At 35.9% G+C, this 22482-nt stretch overlaps 1 protein-coding gene across 2 annotated transcripts in view; it reads left to right on the top strand.

The window, feature by feature from the left end:
- Nucleotides 1–22482, top strand: part of LOC140656696 (transcription initiation factor TFIID subunit 4-like) — a 150344-nt gene that overhangs the window by 50340 nt on the left and 77522 nt on the right. For both annotated transcript variants that reach the window (XM_072872722.1, XM_072872721.1), the window contains exons 11-12: nt 15897–16027; nt 18028–18153. In XM_072872722.1, coding sequence (XP_072728823.1) covers nt 15897–16027; nt 18028–18153 — 257 coding nt within the window. The remainder of the gene's footprint in view (nt 1–15896; nt 16028–18027; nt 18154–22482) is intronic.

Genomic DNA, 22482 nt, shown 5'->3' with positions numbered 1-22482 from the left:
TGCTGTATTAGTTAGGTTTTAGAAGCTTGTTTTTGACATTCTGAGTTTCTACTGTTTACCAAAAGGGGCAACGCTTTAGTGAATAAATCTATGACTTAGCAAGTTGTTTTAAGCATAACAATTTTCTCTGGTTTGTAACCATCTTGTGATGGTTACACAAGAAACTCTGTGACTCAGGAATTACCTTATTACAGCATTGTTTCTGAGAGCAGATAAGAATTAGGCTGCGCTGTGTTTTATATTTAATATTAGTGAAAGGTAGCAGGACATGGTGAAGGGTGGGATAAAAGGTGATCCTTTTCATATTGCCTGATAACTAAATCCATGGGAAAAGATATGTTGTGTACTTTCCTGAGAAGTCTTTTGACTGAGAGTTGGTGGTCTCTAGAACCTCCACTAACGGTTCCAAAAATCTTTGCTTTATATTTTGTGGTCAACAGAGCATGATATCCTCACAAGCTTAGAATCTGCAGCAGCTTATTAATTCCCACAGCTTTTGTTTTAATTCTAACTGATTTCTTCTACAACCAGATGATGCCATTTTTGCTTTTACTTGACTATCCCTGGAATGTCACAACTTGTGGAGAATCTTAACCATAAATTAACTGTCTTAATGCAATAATAATGAAGTATAAGTTTGGCATACTGTATTCTTTGACTTGGATTGTTTCTTTCTCTCTTTCTCTTCACTTTCAATGTTCTTCACCCAATTTTTCGACTTCATTTTTTATTGTTACAGAGCACTGACTGAATAGAATAATTACAAATGTGATATTTTAAGAAATGTGGGACTGGTTTGGCATATTGAATACATTTTAACTGTCCATCTTGTATTTTCAAATTATTTTTATTTAAATATGTATGATAAAAATGTATTGGAGAATCATTGATGATATTTTTTTCACATTCATTCAGAATTATTTTTACATCTGCATTACGAAATCAATTTTTCTATAGCATGAGTTTATGAAACGCACTGTATTTATGTCTGTTATCTAGCATTGTTATAAATTTTCTTTGGAAAAAGTCTCTTACATTGACAACATAGCATATACCTGCAACATTTCCTATCAAAAAATTAGTACTGCATTCTCTTGCTTCGTCCAAATAGATTTTTAGGCTAGAACACATATACTGGTGCAGGCCAATTATTATGAAGCTTGAAAATGTGCTGATGAATCCAAATTCTCCTAGTCCAGTAGTTAAAAGGCCTACAGTCTTCCTTAAAACAGCTTCAGAGAAGCTTGGCTTGATAGAATTAAGCTACTGTCTCTGTCAATGTAACAGTTGTAGGGTTAGGCTCAACATAATTTATAGATTTACCTTTTTGTTATTTTACATGTAATAGGTTTTTTAATTCTGTCTGATGAAATATTGATCACTGTTCTACCTTGATTCTTTCTTTGTTCAGTCACACTTGAATTGCATGTCTGCGATAAAAAATGCATGTTAAAACATAAGGAAATAGCTTATCTGTGTTTTCTGTATTCTGGAGTGTATTGAATCTACTATGTGGCATCACAGTGGCATCCCAGATTTACACAATCCCAGATTTATACAACGCAGTGGCATCCCAGTTGTATGCATATGTATATATTTTAAATAAATAATTTGAATACTGTAGAGGGCATTTTATATTGCTAAACCATCTAAAAACTGGTTGGGATATCCTTCATGGAACCAGGCCAGTAGATTTCAGAGCCTCTATTTAAAGCATTTGTTCCTAGTTTAATAAGAGAGTCACTCTGTCATCCTCATTTCATCTGTTTGTTTGTCAACAGTTGTATTCATGTTTGAATGAGATGAAACTGTCCTATTGATGATTGCTCTTTCATATACAGAGCAGTTCTAACATAAAAGTATACTTATTTCTCTGGTTGGTTTACTTTAGAGGGTTTTTATAGTTGCTTAGATTACAGTTGTGGGTTCTGAAATTCTGAGCTATCGGATTGCCTGTGAACATAAATTTTTTGTTTTCACTGCACTTTTTGTTGATGTAACTTAGTTGTTTTCATTGTTGACTTTTAACTTTTTATCCATGAGTTGATTTGACTTCAAACCGAAATATTCCTTTTAGTATCAGTTTTTCCACCAGCATCTTTCTGTCAGGATGACCTCCTTAAATACCTGTGGACATAACTCTTGATTGTGTTTGGAGATAGGTCTAAAATGTACTTGTTCTTAAGCATAGCATTTTGAAGTCGTGTGTTGTCCTAATGACATACTTAGTCCACTTGAACTGTACCTAGAGTGGTGTTTTCTGTGATTCTAGTTGCTTTTTCTCAGGAAAAAGAAGTCATGATAGGTATCGTATAATCCAGATTGCAAGTTATTGTGCATGCCAAATACGCTGACTTTCTCTAGTTCCTATAAACTTCAGTATGTCACCTGCAGATGTATGCAAGTGTAGAGATGTATCTACATTCTGACATCTGGAATAGTTCTGTAACTTAGTGCAGAGTTAGGAGGTTTTTTCCATTAGTATAAAACGAGCAATTTGCTAGAACTTTTATTTAGATTAGAATGTGTGCACTGCTCCCAATCTTCTTATCAATGTCCGTAGTTGTGATAATTTAGTTTCTTATGTTGAGATTGGAGTTTATTGTACATGTTCAATAGAGAATCTGGTTTTATATTCCAACTTAATCGATTACTAATCTTACAATATTATAAGACAATTATATGTTATTTGCATTTATTATTTCCTTTTCAAAAAAGGTGGGAATACATTCCAATGTTAGTATCAGCAGCAGTGTTGCCAAATAAACATAACCAGTAATTATTTCATCAGAATGTTAAACCGTATTGTTGTTCTTTCTTTAATAGGTCCATGATTAGACTTCCTGTTTTACAAGATGTCCCAACATGTGTTGGAATGGTAACTTCAGTACCACCTGAGAGCTTGGAGTCTGCCTTTCTGTGAAAGGTAGGGCAGCTTCTGTTCAATATTTTTTGTGTATTTCTAAGGTTTTCTTTTTATTAATCTTACTGGTTCTGCAACACTACAGAATCTGAGTTATGCTTTTAGCAGTATCACCTCTAAGTGCCAGACTGATGTTATTTCATCAAGCAGTAATTTCTCAAAATAAATGTAGATAATGTTCAAACTATGATTATTTATGACAAAAATGAAGCTGTTTCTTCAGGCATCATTTTCAAAGGTTTTACTCACTTGAACTGAGAGCATGACCATACTGTTTGCTCCCAGAAATATTTGGAGAATTCAAGTTTTGTTTTCACCATAATACCTTGCTTCTGTTTTATGAATGTAGTGGAAGAGCCTTCTGTAAAAGATCTTGCTATTTCTGGAAGGCAGTTCTGGCCTTCAGGGCCTACCAAAATACGTTGCCCAGCCTCCAAATAAGTTTGTATCTGGGAATTGAATGACTTAAATTTCTTGGTCTTTGCAAAGGAGAGTAAAATTAAGATCATCATTCTGTGGAGATGCATTCTCTACCAGATTCACTTATAATGTCCATCTCATAAAGAGATGGCTGGTAATAAATATCGGATGTAAAATAAGAACAATAAAAAGAAAACCTTAGAGAACCATTCAATATTGCAATAAAGCTGACTTACGTTATCCCTGTAGGCAAACTCCATGCTCTAGAGGTGGTACTAATGTCCCCAACTCTCAACACATGTTGGAACATCTTTGTGGAGGAGGAAGTCATTGATCAGTGAGCAGCATCTTCAAGGATCGTTTAAGGGGGAAAAAGTAAAAGGTAATATTTTCTAAAATATGTTGAAATGATTGTTCATTACGTTTATTTGGCAATCCTGCTGCTCATACTAAGGTTGTAATGTTTTCATTTCTTAAAATTATTGAAAAACCTCATAAACTTCACTTTAGTCTTTCCTTCTCCAATGAGTTTGAATTGCATTTGTTAGCCTCCTTCATGTTGCTGAGTCTACTGCATACAAAGTCCAGATTCTACTATAACTCATTGGCAATTTGATACATTTTTTCAGTGCTTATAATATGGAGAGTGTTAGTCTGTGGTTTAACCAGTTTTGCAGTGTCTAGTGTTAAATAAGTCACAGCCAAATGTTGCAAAGTGTCGAACTGGTACAAAGATATTCTACTGGTGACGAACGGGTATTTGTTTTCAAGGAAGTAGCTGCAACACTGGATGTTGTGCCAGATGAGGTACTACCATCTGTTCTTGCACAATAATGTAGAAGTGCGACTTTAATATGAATTATCGTAAACTACAGCTGTTTTGACAAAATCAAATGACCATGTCTGATCTGGATAAACTTTGTTGTGGTGGATGATCTTGGTGGTGATGCACAGATTTGTTATTAATGAATGTGGCCAATGTCCTGATCTTGACAACTTTTCCTCTAATCTTGGACATACACAGATGAAGGTGCTGACGTTTTGAAATTCAGGTTATGGTCTTCGATCTACTCTTCTGGTATCATTTATAATTTCCTGTATTCTTTGTGCGTATCCTTTCCAGCTGACATGCGCATCCCGCCTCCTTAAGATGAGGCCTCATGTTGAGCTAGTCTGCCTGGCACCAGGCTTGTAGTGGACAGCTGTGATACCTGTTCAGACATGTCCCCAGTAAGACTTTTATAGTGTTAGAGAGAAGGTTTCTCCAGAAAAAAAAAAATTGCCAAAATGTCTGCATTGTTTACAGAAGTTGCTTTAAAAGAACAGAAGCATATAGGCAAATTGTTATACTTGGTACTCCTTTTAATCCTTGTGTGGATGTGATTGAGAGTGTGTTCTGTTACTGCAAGGACTATGTTACAGGATGCTGGCCTCTGTGCCTCCACGTGTGTTTGTCATCTCTGACATTCTTAACAACAGTTCTTCTCCATCTCTGTCTCACCTGACATTGTCATAACCATATACTTCTTGTATTTAAGCCTGAGGTCCTGTAATGGTTTATTATCTTTTGATCTTGGGATTAGCCCAAGAAGCACATTCTTCTAGCCTGCATGAAAACAGGTAGGGGATAAATCCCCAACTTACAACTTCTCTATTGTTTTCTTAAGGACTCTTATTGGTGTCATTGCCATATTAGTTCTTTCTCATCTGGTTCCTCTAACAATCTCTTTTGATTTGACTCTGTAGTGAGTAACCAAACACAAAAGTGCATTGAGGCATGTACTGTTATTCGTAAAAATAGTGAACATATTTTCCAGTTCTCTACAGCCGCTCTATGTTTATTCTTGAATGTTCCTGAATGTCTTTGGACATGCTTATTATGTTGTATTGTATTTATGTTTTGAGAAAACTAAGATTAAAAAAAATATCATATAACCGTAATCTGTATATTCTCATTTGACTTGTTGAGACCTGCATCTATTTCAGTTCTTATCCCCTCCTCTGTCTTTTACATTTTCCTCACACTCTTCAGTTGCTGCAGCACAGGTTACTGGGATTATAGGGTAGGATCTGGATGTAGTTCTCAAAAATTCTTTGACCTTCAGTGCCTCCCTTTTAATAACTTCAGCATCCTCCCTTCTTTTAGCATATACAAATGAAATTACACAAAAGTAATCTTAAAGAGGAATTATTAAAAGAGAAGGAATTAAACATCAAAATTAAGGATAACGTGTTTCCTTTGTACATTGAGATTTTGATTTCTTCTAAAAGGAATTAGGTAATATACAGTTTAGTTACAGAAAAAAATAGGGAAAAGATTAATCAAGTCACTTCCGTTCCTTCAGAGTTTACATTCCTTCTGTCCTCTCCGATCAAGCTATAAGGCTTCCTTGCCATCTGAAGACCAAGTATTCTCTTCTCCTAGATGCACTGCTTATGTGTTCACGCTTCCATGATTTGTGGGAGCTCCTTCCATTTTCCAAGCCTCCACATACCTGTGCATAATGTTGTTTGGTGACTAGCTTGGTTCTGTTAGAGGCAAACCACTAAGGATAATAAAAAGACTCTTTAGGGATGATTAATAGGTACCTTTCAGCTGTTTAATTATCTAGCTTAGAGACAGAATTTTGGAAACTGGATTGTCTGGTTATATACATTTTAGGTCAGACCTCTTCTCAAATTAGTTCATTCTTTTTGCCAAAAAGTATGAATTATGTGTGGGTTCCCAGACTTACTTACCTGCTTGAGAATTCTTAGAGAAGTGAAGGCTTTTTTTGGTCATTCTTACATGACTTTCATCAAAAAAACACTAATCGTATAAGTAGGGTTAAGTAGGATTCTTGAGAAATTCTTTTTCTAATTGATGAATTTTTTTGTCCTGCCCCAAATCCCACCGACTTGCATGAGAGCTTTGAATCAGCACAGAAAATAGGATCAGACATCTTGGCCTGGGTTACAGATAGATTTTGCATGGATACAACTATTTCTCTGGCTCTGTTGAGTTAAAATAATTATACCAATATGACCCCCGAGAATGGAGGTATTTTTCAGGTTTTCCCTTTACAAGAATTAGGGATATCAAATGAAATGAAAAGGCAAAAGTTCAAAACAAGCAAAAAGGGCTATTTTTTTTGCCAGGTGAGTAGTTAAGTTGTGGAACTCTTTGTTTTAGCATGTTGCAGGTTCAAAAAATTACTTGAAAAATTAATGGGAAAAATATTCCATCCTGACCTAATAGAGAGAAAGATCCTCTAACTTAAGATGGTCCTAGGCTGTATATTGTCACATAGTTATCACTGCACACTTTTTTTTTTTTTTAAATAGTCTTCTAGCAGCATCTCCCACTACTGCTGTTAGAGAAAGGACACTGGACTGTATTACCCAGTATAGCTTTTCTTAACTTTTTATACAATTATATAAATACGTAACTATTTATTATAGTATAGTTTGTACTGAATAAGTTAAATCCACTATAGTACCTGAAGGAAGCTTTATGAGTGGTTTTGTACCAGTGCATTCACACTACAGAGCTTATGAGTCTTAGCTGAATCTTACTTTGCTAAAATAATTTGGTTGCCATTTACTTTGGAGGGAGCAGAAGGAGAAGAGAGTATTAAAATTTGTGTAGCGTTTATTCAGAATTTTTATTCCTTTAGGTTACATTACAATTGTATGCCTGGTTATCTTTCTTTCTGCTGTGTCTTGCACTGAAAATGGCTATGTATTTTGAGGATTTTAATCTGTAAGTTTGGGATTTATTAATTTATTTTTTTAAAAGTAACTGATGTTTCACTAGTTTCTCAAATTTCACAAAAAGCTTCCTAGGGAATCATCTCAAGGTGGGTAGTTCTGAAGAAGTATAGAACAAATCCTACACCCAGCAAGTCTTGAGTTCTCAAGACTTCACGTCTTCAAGTTGTCCACTTTTATCCAGAAGCCGGCTCATGAGATAATTTTTATCCTATGAGAGGAGGAATGTTCTTTTACAAACAAGCTTACTGAAGTAATTAATGTAGGGTCTTCTGTTATTTTGTAAATAACAATTACAGGGTGATAAAAAGTTAACAAAGTTCTCCGTAACAAAGTCTGTTTATTACATATGAAGGTGAACTGGAAGTATAGTGTTGAACAGTATCAGATACTGGTTTACAAAATCTTTCCCATTCCAGTTCAGGGCTGGTTTGGAGCTGTGGAATATATCTTGGCCATCTGCCCCTCACAGAGGGGTGCTGGTTTGTACCTGCTATAGGGAATCATTTACCAAATCTCAAAGCACTTGGCACTGATAGTTTGGCAGGGAATGCTCCCTAGCCTGTGGCTTCCCTAAACACACTCCAGGTTACAGGTTCCTCAGAGGTGCCTGCTCAAACGACTTCATTTGGATTGGCTTTTTTTGTGAAGGTAGCAACTAAAGTTTTTTGGTTTCTCCTTTCTTCCTCCTCTCTTCTAGCACCAGACAGGCTTAACAGTACAGCAAGTCAACATTTATTAAATTATTTATGCATTTAGTTAGTAAGACTTAAAATGAAGCTTTTATTTAAAGGACTGAAAACAGAAAATTACAGCTAAAATTATCATACTGGTTTTTTTCGCCTGGGATCACTAGGTTATTTTGTACCCCTAGGAGTCTCTAATCCTAATCATCAGAGCTAGTGATTTGTTGTTTGCACTATCACTCTGTTTAACAAGTTTTTCCTTCAGTTTTTAATACTTAAAGTCTGTCTGGGGGTCTGGTAGCCCCCCCAGCACAACCCCAGGGTATTTTGTACCCAAACAACCTCCTCAGTTTTTTCCTTTGTTGTGTTCCACGCCCCATTCTCTAGCTTAATATTTAAGATTAGGTTTTCCCTTTGATAGCAGTATGAATGCAGTATTGATGGATTACTTTGTAGGCTGAGGACACTGCTATATGGGAGATGTGCCCTGTTCTTAAGTCCCACCTGATTAGGTTGGGACAAGTGAGTTCAATTGCCATTTATGGCTCCTCAGGGTGCCAGGGGCCCATAGTGTGTTAGAGTCGTTTCCCCTTTGTGTTTAGTCAGCCTGATAGTTAAATGCTGTTGCTCAGTTTAGAAGTACCAATATAATAGTGTTAGACAAAGCAGCTATTGCTTTCTCTTGATTTCATGACCCGATTTCTGTGGACACCACACATGGTGTGTCTTAGGACATACGAATATTGCTCGTCTAGTTTTAGAAGGTGAACTGCTCTCCCCTTTCCCCCCAATTTTTTCAGCTGTTAGTCTCCAGAAGTTCCTGTATAGCGTAAGTCTTGAACAGTGACTACTTAACTGATAATGTTGTATTTAATTACCTGTAATTTTACACAGATTAAGGTGTTTTAAATGTTTCACTGCTGACACCTACAGCAGAACTATAATCATCAGTTTCCCTTATGCTATTGAAATGGAGGAATGGAATTTATTAAAGAATTGTGTAGTTTGGAAGGCTGCAGAAATTCAAGTGGCAGTTTTTTGAATACCTTGCTTTTCCCGATGGGAAAGATTGCAGAGGGACTGAGGCATGTAAAACTGTGGTGGTTCTGTTGGGATAAAAGAGGAAGGAGGCTTGAGCCTAAAATTGTAGATGCAATCCAAGGCACAGCCTAGTACTTACTGTGCTGTGAGGATGAAGTAGGGAGGTAGGTAGATATGACCAGATGCATCTTTGTTGCATTATTCTAGATCTGATGCTGTTGAATGAGGTTAAATAAAAGTTTAAACAAATAATGTCACAGATTCAAGGGGGATGGACTTTTGTGATTTGTTTCCATCCTGTAGTATGGAAGCTAGCTATAAAAGCAGAAGAGGCCTGGACCTAAGAAGTCTGGTTCTAGTTGCATCTTGGGCCAATATTTCATGCACGGAATTTAAAACCAGGAGCAAATTCTTAAACTTTAAGGTGATAGCAAAGAGTGCTTTCTGCAGTTCTGGCTGACCTGTGATTAGGGCAAATAGAGACTAATTATGTGTTCTCCCAATGTTTCTGTTGGGGAACAAGACAAATTCAAGCCCTAAATACGTGCCGTTTAACTGTTTAAAACCAGTTCTTCAAGGTTTTTTCTGTTTTAAGTGTAAACATAAAGAGATTTTATACAGGCACTCAATAATTTATCACATCAATAATCAGAGTCAGACCTAATGTTTTACAAATAATTTTTTTAATCTTTGATCTCAATCCTGTCAGTCCTCTTAAAGTATAAATTATTAAAGTAACTTTTCGATTCTTTGAAAGCCTATCTGCAAAGATAGTATTTTTCTTCTGCTTCTCAAATAGAGCAGTACTCTTCTTACGATTTATTTCAGTTTGTTTGATCAATAAAATATAATTAAACTTTTAAAGTGCAGCAAAGCCAGTACCTTTCAGATAGCTAAGCAGATGATAGCACTCTTCAGAATTTTCACTTCTTGGGACCTGAAAGTTTTCAATGACAAGGTTTAGGTGCTTTTATGTTTGTAAAAAACAATCTTGTGCTAGTGACACATATGCCAATATCAGAATAATATTGCTGAACGTTTTTTCCCTCAAGGTTTTTGGAACTTTGTATATAAGTTCTAACTTTGAGATATTGCAATAGAGTTTCTATAAACTTTTAAATAGAATATAGTTTATTTGTAACTAAAATATTCTAACACTTATACTTCCTTTGCATGCTGTCTTGTATAATGTTGATCTTTATTAAATGCTGATTGAACCATGGTTTGCTATTAAAGCTTCCAAACATGTAATTAAGAATTAATATGTAGGCAGGCTTTATTGTGTTGTTCTAGAAGTGCTTGGCAGATTAGAAATTTGCTTACTTTGGGGGTATTAATCTGTGATCCCTATTTTTCATATAGGATAGTGTGACTCAACTGACTGCTTTAGTAGCATTCGATGCCTCTGAGGATGTGTTGAAACTGAGTCCTGCCACAAAGAATTGAAGTGTTCATGCAATCAGTCATCAGTTCTTGATGGTCTTGTACAGTTCTGGTGTAGCAGAGATCTGGCAAGAACACTTGAATGAAGAACATGACCTTAGTTATGTCTTTAAAAATATAAAAACTGGAATTCAAGTCGAGAGATTGGTTAAAATTATAGCTTGGAGCATTGCTTTGCTCCAGCTCCATTTTTGTTGTTATCCTTGATGATGTTTTTATCATAGCTCTAGGAAAAGTTCAGAATTACATTTGCTAAAGTAATTTTAAAGACTTGAAGCATATACTTGTCAAAAATGTCTAAATTTAACAAATATATTATTTAAAAGCAAGCAACTTTTTTCAAATTACACATTTCTTGATGTTTTGCTTTTAAGTGTGTGGCTCCTTACTGCTTTAGATGCATAATTTTGGTCACAAAACTACAAGTTGAGATGGCCACATTATAAAACTCAAAGCACATTAGGAAGATCACCTAAAAATGAGAAACAAGTTCAACTTTTTTTAACAAAAGACAGATGATAGCAGTCTGTTGATAGAAATAAGTTAATTTTTTTGTTTAATCTTAATTTTTTCTCTGGGTTTTGAATTTCTGTACATATGTAAGTGTGTATGTTATGACTTACTATTGCAATGATCAGATGGCGCAATGAAGACCAGAATCCAGAATGCTAGGACCTAAATAAAAACATCTGTAGATGAAGCCACTGTCCAGTGACTTGGTTAGAAAGATGAATAATATATTTAGGATATTTGTGTTTTGTGATACAATTAAGTATGTATAGTATTAGAAAATATATATGTGTGTATATACACATTTCTTAAAACTAGAAATTATAGTTTATATTAATATAAATTATAAATTATTATTGTATATTACTTTATATACTATAAATAAATTACTATAAATTATTTTCCCACATCATCATCAGTCTAGGGAATCTTGCAAAGGGAAGAGAAGCCTTTCCCTGTTAAAACTGGGAAAAGTAATTATGCAGACTGGAAGAATATCTCAGGAATTTCCTATTTAGAGATCAGCATTATTTTCCTTTGATGGCAGACAGAATTCCAGTATGCTTTTTATAAATGAGAGTGGATGAAACTCAGGTGGAGATGTAGCAGTCAAGAAAAGAATATTAAGACTTTTATATAGAAACATATGAAAATCAACAGTTCCAGCCCTTTGCATAGATTCAGTTTCTACTTGTCATTTTCTCTGAGTAGCAGAAAGCAAAAAAGACAATCCCTAAACAATGGTATCAGAACTTTTCTGAGGTCAGCGGATCAATAAAGTGGTATGCATGACTGTTTATGAACGTGTAACTAGGCCAGCCTTTCCAAGTGTAGATGAGATTGTTTCAAGAGCACACTGGTACTTTTACCATGCTTCCCCCAACTACAATCCAAGTATTTAAGCAGTGTGCCAAATCTTCATGTAGTATACAGCTTTGGAATGCACCCTGCTTCTGACATCCTATGCTAACAGGATTTTGACTAATGTAATTTAGAGCAGGGAAGACATGATGATGCTTCCACACATGATGAATGTTGTGCATGACAAAATGACTTTTTAAAAATTTATCTTTTTATCTTTTTGTAGTCTGGTTTCTTGATGCAAATTCATTTTTGGGGAAATTTGTTTTGTATTCTTTCTTCCTTAGCCTATTTTCTAAAGTAAACTAGCTTTACGTGATTGAACAGTCTATTTGCCTACCTTCTCTCTCTCTTCAGGTAACTTCTGAATCCATTGATAAATCAGCAGTTAGGTAGCCTCTCCGTGTGTCCCAGTTGAGGGGGAATTCAACAGTTTTTTCCTTTTCTTTGCTCTTCTGTCTAGTTGGCTGCCAGTCAGCACTCTTGTACAGACTGGCCAGGCTGTCCTCAGGGTGAGCTGACTGTGCCCAGCTAGCAAGCTGGACAAATATGGACTGGGAGACGTGCCAGGGGGTGACCCTAGATGTATGAGGGAACTAAGGGTATTGTGCCATAATAAGGAATATGGGAAGAAGTTTGAGCTATGCAGGAGGACAGGGATCATAGAATTGCTCCGGTTGGCAGAGAACTTGAGTGGTCATCTAGTCCGACCTCTTGCTCAAAGCTGGGTCAACATGAAATTCAGACAAGGTTGCTTAGGGCATTATCTGGCAGAGCCTTAAAAACCTGGAAGGTGGGAGAGTCTACAACTTTTTTGTGCAAAGTGTCCCAGTACTTAATTATCTTCATAATGAAGAATTCTCCCCTGTATCCAGTCAGAACCTCTGCTGTTTCAGTTTATGAATTTATTTCTCATTCTTCTTCCAGGCATCCTCAATAAAGAGTCTGGCTCCATCTTTTCAATAACCTCTCCCTTAAGCCTTCTTTTCTCCAGGATAAAGAACCCTCAGGTTCTCCTCATATAGGTCATATGCTCCAACCCCATAACCATCTTGGTGACTTTTCCCTGGACTCAAGTTTTTCCAAGTCTGTCTTGTACGAGGCGACCCAAAACTGACTGCAGTATTCTAGGTGTGGGCTGAGTGAAGAGGAATAATCGCTTCCCTTGACCTACTGGTTACTGTTCATCTACCATTTTGCTGTTGATACAATCCACTCTGCTGTTAGTCTTCATTGTTGCCAGGACGCACTGCTGAATCCTGCTTAGCCTACTGCCCACCAGACTCTCATGTGCTTTCCATCAGTGCTGCTATCCTGGTAGGCAGTCCCCAGCCTGTATCGTTGCAGACAGTTAGTCCATCCCAGGTGCAGTACTTTGCATTTGTCCTTCTTGAATTTCCATGAAGTTCCTGCTGGCCTGCTCATCAGGTCCTTCTGACTGGCAGCCCTTCCCTTTGCACCGCTCATTGTGGTGCCATCTGCAAACTTGATGAGGGTGCTTTGTGTCTCCCCATCCAGGTCACCAAGAAAGATATTAAAAAGGGTAAGTCCCTGGACAGACTCCTGAGGGACTCTGTTTATAACTGGCCTCCGAGTAGTTTTCTGGACTTGAGAATATTGTGTTCAGGGATTTCAGGAGTAGAAAGTTACTGCGATATCGCAGAGGCTGATGAAGAGGATGTAGGACAAGAATCTTTAGGAACCAGGCATCTCAGGGAATGGTCCTTTGATTATGGATGGATTTCTGAAGAGTGGGATAGGCAGAACCAGCCATATAATGGTTGAATTTACTTAGAACAAAAGTCTTTACAATTAGGAAAACCTTCATTGTGAAAAAAAAACAAGGTGTGATAGTTCTTTATTATGAAAGGATAATATTGAAAGGATTGAAAGGATATTATGAAAGGATAATTGTGTGTGTTCAGGGAAGTTGAGTAGCTGTAGTTACACTGCTGAAATTAAAAAAATTATTATTTTAACAATTATTCATTCGTACTGTTACCTAGAATACTCGGCAGAATTTTCCATCTCAAACCTCTTTTCTGGATACTAGTTAATTAAATTTCCCTTCTTACTTGCGTTTTATCTTTCAGACTAGGGTTTTTTGATTGATAGCTTTGCTTACACATGTTTGCATAATAAAATGGTGCATGCTCAAATAGGTCTTGATATTGCAAGTCTGACTTGCACAAATAGCTCCTACTGATATGAATAGTCCTACTGACTTCAAGGACTTAATTTGCATGAGTAACAGTTGCAGCATTGGGATCTTAATGCGTATGTCTGCTTTCCATTATACGTTCAGCTTTCAGCAACTTCAGCGCAGGTTCCATCTCTATTACAGAGGACAAATTGGGCACCAAGAAAGATTTAATTTTTTTTTAGCGATAAAGCAAAAATCAGTTAAAAAGCATATATACATATTGCTAAAATCCTTAAGGTAACGTGTACAATATGGAGTCAGTGATGGCTTGAGTTAGTTTAAGAGATAACGACTTCAAAGAATCATTAAAAAAATTAATATCAGAAATACACGACATAGAGAATTCAGCTCTGGGAAGTGTGGGAATGGTGTACTGTAGTGATGTAATAAAATATACATTTAAATAGACACTGCAGATCAAAAAAAAAATGAGGAAGAGACGGGGCGAGGGAGAGCTGCAGGAAACATAATCTGTTTCGTTCGGCTTAGCACAAAACGAGCGATAATAGCCGTATCTGCAGACGGGACTCACTCAGAGCGGCTGGCACCGCGGGCGGTGTTGCTGCCCGGCTCCGCGGCGCGCCAGGCACTGCGCGCAGCGCGGCCCGCCTCGGCGGCGCGCGGGAGGAGCGCGGGCTCGGCGCGCGGGGCCGCCGCAGTGCCCCCTGCCGGCGGCGGCCGGCCCGCCCGCGCCGTGATTGACCGGCCCCAGCCCGGCCCTGACAGAAGCCCAGGGTGATGCTGAACGCTGCCAGTTCGTCTCAGATCACATCATTAAAATAACAGAAGTATACATCCATGTAAGACCACTGCTCACTTGTTCGTCTTCATTTTTTCGACGTGTGATGGTTTCTCGCTCTTGAATTTGGCCAGGAAGAGATAGGAATGCCTCACAAAACAAATACTCGTTCTTAAGCCTCTCAGGTTTGTATTTGCTCAGGGACCCCTCCCACAAACGAAGATTACAGTTTTAATTAGCCATTCAGGAAACACTTTCCAAAATATTCTCAAACAAATTTCCTGTAGTGTTTTGCGTACCCGTTAATGTATTGCGAACAAACAGATTCACAAACGTTATTAAAAGACTTGTGTTCGTTCAGTGGAAAACTGAGTCGGTGTAATCAGAGTATTTACTCTTTTATGGTGGGTCAAATCCAAAAACAAAATGCAACTACTGATTTTTTTTAAATATATAAAATATATATGCGTGTGTGTGTGCACACAGAGTTTTCTATCCAGAAAACTGTCCCACTGGGACTACTCATATATATGTCATTGTAGGACTGTAGCTTAGATTAGTATGTATGTTTTTATGTCTACAAATCTATATCACATACTTAGTATTTATTTTGATGAATTTAGGAATTCTTAAGTGTTACCCATATTCTTGTTTCTGTAGCTTAGGTGGTTTTTTAATATATCAGTACATTAGACTGTAGAGTGCTTTTTGTGTAAACTCAGCACAAAGTATCAAATGTCCAAATAACTACAAATATGTCTTTTAGCAGTGTTTGGGGGACAACTGGTGTTTTTAAACAACTGTTGTTAATATGACTTTATTTCCTCATATTCAATTAATAGTTTTTCTTCCTAAAGAATTGTTATTATCAGTAGTACACCAATAGTGTAGGCTAAAGTATGCAACAGTATGCTTTGGGCTGCAGCCTCATCTCAGTGACACTGAAATTAATCTGCACTAATGCTTCTGAAGATAAAGGAAATGCTTTTTCTTGTGTAGAACAACTGAGAACTCAAATTGTCTTATACTCTGTTATGCTTTGTTTTAATATACTAGGATAAACTTCAGTAAAGTTCTTAAATGCTTTCTAAGTGGTAAAAAAAAAAATGCTCTGATTTCTCTTTCAAACTTTGAAGTGTAGTCACACCTCTTTTCAAGGGGTCATGAACGTATCACCAAAGCTACATAAATACACTGTCACGGATTTTTCTGTTCAGGAAAATGAAGTTATGACTTCATGTTCTTTAGAGTTGTTTGGTTTGGTTTGGTTTTTTTTGTAGGGTGTAAGCTAATTCTGTTTTGTTTTGTTTTTTGCTTTAGCTAAAAAACTAGGAATTACTGATGTGCCAGCTGAGGTGGTTACTTTTATTTCCCATGCAACACAAAACAGATTAAGAACAGTGATAGAAAAAGTAACAGTGATAACCCAGCACCGAATGGAATCGTACAAAGTAAGTGTGCAAAGAAAGGTATTGTATGTTACAGAACGATGCAGTGTGATGCCGTTTTTTCTTAGTACACAGTAGGTGTTTCGTGTTCATTCTGTGTGCAAAGCATGTTTTAATTGCAGGTTTGTCTACCTCAGCAAATAGAAAGTGGTGGGATGATAGCACTGCTTGCCAGATCTGTCTTCCTCCTCTGTGATAGAATTTGTGTGTAGAATTATGTTTTCATCCTTTTGTGCTAAAGGGTCTAGCATGGAGCATCTGTTAAGCTGTTTCTGCTCATGGATTGCAACTAAGGCTGTTGATTCTTGATGTCTCCTTTTTCGACCAAGGTATCCATTGGTTGGATCAAAATTGCTTCAATATATAGGAATCTCTAGTAACTTTACATGTCCTTAGCTGTGAGAAATACTAATATTTTACAAAAGCTACCAATTTGTCTTAAACCAGCAACTAAAGAATTCAGCTGTAAATTCTTCACTGTAATTAAACAATGATGTTCTCTTTAAAAAGAACATTTCAAGATAAAATGCTACTCTGATTCCATTGTTAGTGATTGTATTCTTGAAGAAAATTGAAACAATTTAGATATCTTAAACCAGGGGGGGAATTTAAATGAGAATCTGCAAACCAGCTTGAAATTCAAATAAATCAAACATCTTTATTGATAAATATGAAATATCTTTTTTGATAAAAGATGCTAATCGTTGTTAAACTGGTGTAAAAGAAAGATGGCAATAACTGTGGTTGTGTGTTGTGTCTAAGCTGTGTTTAGATTTCTTTAGTGTATATATATGTTGAGTAGCTCTGGTTTGGTTTTTTTGCTTGTTTTTGATTTTTTTGTTTGCCTTGAGTGAAAGCCTGGTCAAACAGCTTTGAACTGTATCTTTGCTCACCTATTTCCCGAACCTGAGTCACAGTTGGACTAATTATATGTATGTGGCATTTGCAAGAAAAATTATCTTTGGGCTCTGTGACTAGAATCAACATTACTGTGATAGAAAAATGGATTAAAAAAAGTAAAGGCCACTATACCTGTGTAGTACCTACACTTACATCTTTCCTTGCAATTGATGGGTATATTCTACTATATTGGACTGAAAGTAAAATCTCCTTGTTTCTTTCCAATGTTCTTCATCAGCTTTAGCAGTGTTAAATCCCTCCTTCCGTCTCCTTAGGATGGTGTCTGAGAAGAAAGCACTTTGCTTAGTCCGTGTTAAGCCAAAGATGCATTTTAAATAATACCTTAACAGATTGTTAGAAGAATAATTAGTGTTGTCTCTGATTGAACTACAGCATTTTCATTGTCTTCTGTATATTTCTTGGTTAATAGTTTTCTTTCATTTCATAGCATTGCAGTCAAAAAGGAAAATATTAAGCAGATAAATGAGATGGAAGTAATATGGCTAACTTATTTTTCTGACTGACATTCTGAGTGTTCCCCATGCGGCTTGTCATAAATTCTTACTGTTTGTTGGGTCCTAGGAAAGCTTGCATGCTCTTAGTTGTCATAAAGTTATTCTATTTTAATGGTAATTAGAGGCTTATTTTCAACTGAATTTTTACCTTTAATGCTTTTATAATGCTGCATCTTGATCATGCTTGTTACTAGTTCAAGATGAGTAGAAATACAGGAATTGCAGTTTATAACCAGGCTTATATCTGATGTCTAGGATTGTTCAGTAATAAAGTTAAGCATCTTAGGGTTGTTTAATCGGTAAGTCTGTTGGTTTTACTTTTTTTAACTCTTTCATGTCTCTGGTGCAAATAAATCAATCCTTGTTTTTTAATTTGCTTAGATATTAGTTAAATAATCAGATTCTAGCTGCGTTATTAACCATAGGCTGGCTTCCTTCCCCTGAGCTTAAAAAAAAAAAAAGATAATTTGTTTTTTTTATTGTTAGTACAATGGAAAGATTTTAATATCGTAACACCTATAGTCTTCTTTAAATGCATAGTCTTGATGAAAATGCATGCTTTTGTACAACATGGTTCTTATTTTACAGGATGATGAATGGTATGAACAAGCTACAGATGTCCGATCACAGTTAAAGTTTTTTGAACAGTTGGAGCGTTTAGAAAAGCAAAGGAAAGATGAACAAGAGAGGGAAATCTTGCTAAAGGCTGCCAAGGTATCTGTTTTACTCTATTTTTTTAAACTACTTAACAATTCATAGTCTTCAAACAATTATTTAATTTTGTGAAATCTGTTTCATAAACACATTTTGTTTCTTATAACAAAAAGATACTGTTGTTGTGACATCACACCTGTAATTCATTGTCTTGCTGTCTTATCTATGATGACTCCAGACCTACCTGACTGGAATGCTCCTGTGTCTTCAAGATACAGCTCCAACTTTGATGAGTTCTTGGCAGTATAGGAGACAATGGCTAACATTTTCAGAGTAACTTGGTGAAATAATTTTCACAATTGCCTTTGAAATTTAATAGAAGCCAGGGTTTCTGTGCCATTTGAAAATCATAGCCTACACCTCTGGTATTTAAACACAATTCAGTAAATTGTTACGTATTTTTCTGAGGCTTTTTACTTTACTTCTTGAGTTTTTTGTGGCTTCTTACTTCTTGAGTTTCTAGACTTTTTTTTAAAGAAACAGTTTTGTTCATTTGTTTATTTTAATTTAAATACTATGTGTCCCAGTTAGTGTTCCAGTCACCTCTATATAACTGCATTATTTAATTGATTCATGCCTGTCTTCAGTTAACTATCAGTTCTTCTGGACTTGTTCCTTTGTAACTTTAATTCTGAAGACTGAATCTTCATACATGCAATAGAACAAACTAAGACGATATTGTTTCAAGAGCATACGGGTATAGATAAATCTGCTGTTTATAACTGCAAATTTAATTATTTTGTATATATCATATAAAACTGCAAATAAGTTTATCCCTTAGTTATCTCAATTTTCATTGCATTTGCATTTTTATTGAATTATTTATTGTATATTCTGAAGAGATTACACAGAACAACTCAATGCTCAATTGTAACACTTAGCCTCCTGATTTTGTGCCATTAATGTTCACAAATTGAGAGACTTTTTAAAAAAAACCTACCCTTGCTTATTTCGTAAATTTGTTTCTCAGTTTGGCTACTTCAGTCTGTCCTGTTTTCACTCTTAATTTATAATTGTTCACATTGTTAAATATTCTACAAATTCCCACATAACATATATGCTTGTTAAATGTTCAGATGAAAACAGATTTACTGTTTTCGTTCTTAATGCTTATTTTATAAAACAAAGAAATGCCCTTTTTTTTATCCTGTTTTCTCCATTCAGTGAATACATCTTGATGAATCATGTTTTCTTTTCTGTGTATCCTGCTGCTTGTTTATGTTGGTTGTTTTTTTTAATGGACATTGAGGAAATACAGTAGCTTGCAGTCCTTAGTTGAAAAAACGTTTCCCTGACTGCACAAAGCCTTGCTATTGCTACGCAGGCTTATCTGGGGTTGGGTTAGATGACCTCCTGTTGTCCCTTCCAACCTGAATTACTTCATGATTGAATGTTCTTTGTTTTCATTTTTTTGGGGGGGGTTTGTTTGTTTTAGTCTTGAATAATATAAACTCCTCTGAAGTGAAAATTTAGGAAATAGATGTATGATCAACAACTTTGATTCCTGTAGATTACAGAAAGAGCAAACTAAAGAATTCTGCAACAAACAAATATAAAAAAAGAGTCCTCTACTTGTTTTGAATAAATTATCTTAATGAAAATAAGGAATGCATAAATCAACTTCATAACCAGAAGGTGATAGGATACAGCTTGGCATAAATACATGGTATACTAGAAAAATAGATGAAGGCATTAAAAAACCAAAACCAAACCACAAAGTAGCCATGGAACAGCAGTGCTGATTTATCAGTATTAATGTTTAGAAAGAGAAGTTGAAGATACTGTGAACTTTTTGGGGGGTGCTTATGCAATGTTGTGATTTAAGTGTAAATGCCAATTTGGAGCTGAACTTACATTGATAGCGTCTTTCCTTTGTGGAGTGTTCAGCTAGCTCTCAACCATCCTGTTCCGATGGATTGACCACCTATTGCAAGATGTAGGTAGGACATAGTTTAGCAAAATGTGGTCAGATTACAACTTTTTATTCTAAATAATAGATTGTTCATGGTTTCCTTAGAATCTAGGTTGCTGCTCAAATGCAAGACCACCTGTACATTAACAGTGATAACTGTTGAGGTCTTTATTCTGAATTCCTATGTACTAATTCCTTACCTAGAATTTATTTTTTTCTGGTCTTTAATGAACTTGGCTAGTTGTCTACGGAGATCTAAGTCTTTGTGGAAAGGATGCAGTAATTGTAATGACATAGTTATTAAATGGACACAGTTAAAACCTGCCCCAGCTGCCCTGATAACTTGTGATAAAGATCAGTAACCATTTCCTGTCTGTTTGTGGCCTGCTGATGGATATTTGTGTCTGCAAAGTGGGTAATGATTAAATACCCACAACTGAAATACCCACTATGCAAAGACATTGTTTCCCCGATCATGACATCTTTATCACCTTGACAGTGTGGTGTCTTTAAAGATTAGAAAACATGGGATTTCAAAATGAAATTTCTGTTTCTGGTTTGTTGTTTTTTCTATAAATGCTTAAATCTAAAAATCAGAAATTTTTTCTTTTATTTGTAACTGCAGCTTCTAAATATGCCTTTTGGACGAACAGTGTGATCTTTTATCTTGTACATGTTTTGTCATGTTATTTTGCAACATGTTTTTAAAGTTACTCAGCAGAATAATTTTAGGAAGAGTTTCAAAATTGCCTGCTAGTGGTACGTCATCTATTGTCTAATATGGAAGAGTGTAAACAGGTTTAACTTGCACAGTGAAAATTCTATTTTAATTATTTACACTTCGGCGCCTTGTTAACAGCCAAGGTCCAGGTTTTGACAAAGAATAAGATAATGAAGGAAATGTTTTAGGCATTGGAGTAGATTTGTATTAAATAATCAACAACAAAATAATCAACTGAAAAGATGATGAAAAATGAAGGAATAGACTGAAATGAAAGGGGAGTCATCATGAGTCTTTGGGAAGCCTTGAAACCAACTTGGTAATTTTGCATTAGAATTCAGTAAGGAGTAAGAAAGATATGTAAATGATGGTCAAAGAAAGTGTCAGGTTTGCAGGTTTTTGTTGGGTTTTTGGTAGTGGGTTGGTTTCTTTAGGAGGAGATAAGAAAATATTTGACACTAGTGTTCTGATTCATCTGCAACCATAATTTCAGTTATTACAGTAGGATGTGATTGCAGAATTTGTAAGCACCCAGATGGGGTTGGGTTTGCTTCAGGAAGTGTTTTTGGGAGAATGAGAGATAAAATCAGATGGGGAGATAGAAGAAAAAAAAGTTAGGTTTCAAAAAATATTTTAAATTTTTTACATTCTGAGAAAAGTCACTATCCAAATTAAAAATAATTGTGAAGCTACGAGAGTATCTTTAAAGCAAAATAGCAGTATTATTTGGCTTGTTAAATGAGAGAATATTACAAAATCTTACGTCTCATGCCTGGGAAGTACTTGAGAAATAGAAACTTCATACCACAAGCTTAGAAGAGTAATGACTGATGTTCACATTCCAGTGAGATATTTTGGGGGAAGCAAACTTGACAGGAAAGGAAAAATCATAAGGTATGCTATAGTAGCAATGCAACATACAATTTCTTTTTAATTAAAATCCTAAAAATTGAAAACAAGACTATACTGTTTCAGGAGCTAGCATGATCTCTTGTACTTCAGGGATCTCTGCATCATGTTCCACAATGTATGCATAGCAACCTAGAACATATGGCCCAAAGCATTTCTCTAATTTACTTCCTAGTGATTCTTTCTGTAACAGAAGTGTTTAAAGACATATTGGTCCCCAAAACTGTGAGATCCAGTCACCTCCTGCTGCTGGAACAGCTTCTGTTTCAAACATCCAAGATAATATGCTGTGTCAAATATAGAAGCTGTACAGGGAGAGACTGCAACTGCCTTGATTGTCATTACTTTTGGGTTATCTTCCTGATAATAGGGTAAAATAATAATGGCACAACAAGGGGCCATCTTGTATGTAAGCACGTATGTAGAGTGCAGTCTCTTTAAAGGAAATATTTGGGAGAGTTAACTCTTTGCCCCTGTTTGTTTTCCCAGTAAGAACCCACTGGCTGTTGTTTCCACGTGTGTGCAGAAGCAGATCTTTTGAATCTGTATTTGGTGGCTGGTATGGGAAATTGCAAGAAGAGCTAAGGAGAGTCTTAAGACTGCAGAAAGGTCAAAAGCCAGATTAAAATCACTTGAGGAATTTACCTTTACATGTGACATGGTGTGTGGACTTTCAAAAAAAAAAAAAATTCCACAAAACAAAACAAAAAACCCCAAAAAACAAAGCACAGGTCTTGCTATAGTAAAAGATGTGTTCCGTGCTGCTTTCATAGCTATTTCCAAAACT

The sequence above is a fragment of the Ciconia boyciana genome, chromosome 9 (assembly GCF_034638445.1).
Source record: "Ciconia boyciana chromosome 9, ASM3463844v1, whole genome shotgun sequence".
NCBI lineage: Eukaryota > Metazoa > Chordata > Aves > Ciconiiformes > Ciconiidae > Ciconia > Ciconia boyciana.
Note: the sequence above shows the minus strand (reverse complement) of the source record. Positions and strands in the feature narration are given on the sequence as shown.